The sequence below is a fragment of the Cibotium barometz genome, chromosome 37, assembly GCF_041138505.1.
Source record: "Cibotium barometz isolate CiBa-2024 chromosome 37, ASM4113850v1, whole genome shotgun sequence".
Classification (NCBI taxonomy): Eukaryota; Viridiplantae; Streptophyta; class Polypodiopsida; order Cyatheales; family Cibotiaceae; genus Cibotium; species Cibotium barometz.
Genome location: NC_141082.1, coordinates 39,332,081 through 39,334,628, shown reverse-complemented (window position 1 = coordinate 39,334,628; position 2,548 = coordinate 39,332,081). Strand labels below are relative to the sequence as shown.

General features: G+C 42.3%; 1 protein-coding gene across 1 annotated transcript; it reads right to left on the bottom strand.

Moving 5' to 3' along the window:
- Positions 1 to 505: 505 nt before the first annotated feature.
- On the bottom strand, positions 506 to 2,018 carry LOC147617264 (uncharacterized). The gene is made up of 2 exons (XM_086776456.1): positions 1,507 to 2,018; positions 506 to 1,419 (listed from the first exon to the last, which is right to left on the bottom strand). The coding sequence occupies exons 1-2, from the start codon at positions 1,520 to 1,522 to the stop codon at positions 506 to 508; spliced, it is 930 nt and encodes a 309-aa protein (XP_086632582.1). The 5' UTR covers positions 1,523 to 2,018.
- Between the last annotated feature and the right edge of the window lie 530 nt (positions 2,019 to 2,548).

Sequence of the window (2,548 nt, the reverse complement as noted above, 5' to 3'; positions counted from 1 at the left end):
CCTTTGCTCGCAACCCTAAAGTGATTGACCTGTGCATTGCTCTGTAACCTTTCTGGCTAATACCTGATGAGTCACATATATCAAGCATCTCTTTGGGTGTGACAATTTCTTTGATTAAGCCTCATACTCAGGATGATGATTGACATTAAGCCTCTTGAAAGCCATCGAACACTATGGAGTTGCAAAATTTTTACGTCATGTAGTTGGAACTCCTTCAATAGCTTTGAAAACTCGGAATGCCTATTGCTTGACTTACCAAGCCAACTATAGATTTTCCCAGCTAGGCTATCCATAAACTCAGTCAGCAGCATCTTTGGCTGCCAATGCCTCCCTATGTGCAATACAATGGATAGGAAGAAGAGAAGGAAATGTTCTTTGAAGCCGAAAAACCACACCTTTTCTTTTCCCTGTCATGGTGCTACAACCATCCATAGCAATGGCTACAAATCAGCGTTCATCTAGCTTCAAGTCTCCCATGAGTTTTATGATGGCATTGTATATTGTTTCACCCATCAGCCTTTTCTATCTTCAATAGCTGCAAGAAGTTCACCTCAACATCAAGTTGTGATGTTAGGTAAGTAACATAGACAATCAAGTGCTTCTCCAAGCGTCGATCGGTGCTTTCATCTATGGATAAAGAAAAGAATGCACTCCTTCTCAACTTTTTCAATAATTCACCTCTTATGTGATCACAAATGGCACTGAGCATCTCTCTTGCAACCATAGCATTTCCATAGGTCCCATAGCTGTCACTGATAGGAATAAAACGCGTTTTCATGAATCTCAAGAATTCTATTAGCCTTGGGATTCCATTCAAACTCTTCCCTTCCAAAGCCTTGTAGTAGACGGCCTGGATAACACTTACAACTTGAGATCTATAGACTTCTCCACTTCTTTGCAAGCCAGTATCTATTGCTCCAACCACCTTTCCACCATCTTTTTGTAGCTTCTCCAAAATCCTCTCAGCACTTTGATGCTGATTTGTTTCTTCATGCCTCTTAAATGCTCCACGATGCATAACATCTGACCCTATAGTTGAAAAAAGGTTTCTCTTTTTTGCTGCTATACAAACCGTGCACTTCACCACTAGCTCACCATCGTTAGAGCTAGGAGAGATCCATGGATGATGAAACTGCCATGAGTCTCTAAATTTTCTTTTGAAACCCACCTTAGACTTCGAGCTGCTTGCGTTGTTGTCCGCATCACTCTCTTCTAGGTGAGCCATAGAATCATCTTTTTCTTTAGAAGTTGAGCAATTTTCTCCAAAGAGCTGCTCAAGTAGTTGTCTGCGTCCATCTTGGTCAACATGTTGAGTCTTAGATGGAGCTTGAGATGTTTGTGTTTGTGCGCCCTGATTTGCTGAAATTTGAGATGGTTTTGCCACTAACCAACCACTCAAATTCGATTGTTTGAAAGTTCCTGTTTGGCAAAGTTAAACATTCATATGAATACATAAAAATGTATAGATATGAGATTTACTTTTCTACCATCAATGATTATAATTACTTGTGTTTCTAGCCATGTTTTCTTACTCAATTCAAATCAAGATTTCCAAGCTTGAAGATACAAAGACATTAGCAGCTTGTATTTGTCCAACCAACCAAAAGTAGCTTTTTGGCTCCTTGAATGTTACAATACCCTGCAATCTATTTACAATCAAGCAAATCATGTTATTGAGAGATACACCATATCAACTTAGTTTGTCACATTTATCAAGACGTTATTGTTGTAGGAAAAATTCTTCCCTCATGCATGCCTATGTTTAGAAATTGGAGGTAGGTGCAACTCACTTGCATGTATAGACATAAGTAAAAGAACTATGACAAGCGAGGCAGTTGGCAACAAAACAAGAGGAAGGGGGAGAACTATGGAGGTAATGTAATGGTGAAAATGGCAGTGTGAGCTTAAGGTAAGCCACATAGGCTAGCTAGGGCTTGCGTTAGTTGACCAAGTCCTGGTCTCTCTCTCTCTCTCTCTCTCTCTCTCTCTCTCTCTCTCTCTCTCTCTCTCTCTCTCTCTCTCTCTCTCTCTCTCTCTCTCTCTCTCTCAAGGCAGAGCACAGAAGATTATGCATGCCAAAGATCAAGGCGGCATGCAAAGAAGGGAAGAAGGCACATTATAGGGATGGTCACATCTACATTGATGGGAAGAGGGTCGAATAGCGCCATCTGGCCTATGAGACACGGAGGAAACAACATGAAGACAAAGAGATACACATAGCAATCTGGAACTGTAATGGAGTCCTATGGACACATCCAGGGAGACTTGAGGAGGTGATGGAGGGCTTACGCCTCTCGGAGACCAGATGGATTTATATCGCCCTTTGCTACTTTCCTCCGAAGGGGTCGCGGTTTGCCACCACCGAGGAGCCGGGTGGAGGAGAGGCTAGTGAGTCTCCATACTCTGTCTTATCTGAGGAGATCTTACACTATTCGACACTGGGAGAAGTCTTCTTGATGGGGGACTTCAATGCATGGACTCAGAGCAGACAGTGCGAGATGTATGACTTTGAGGATCCCCTGAGACTAGAGCCGCTAGCTACAGAGGA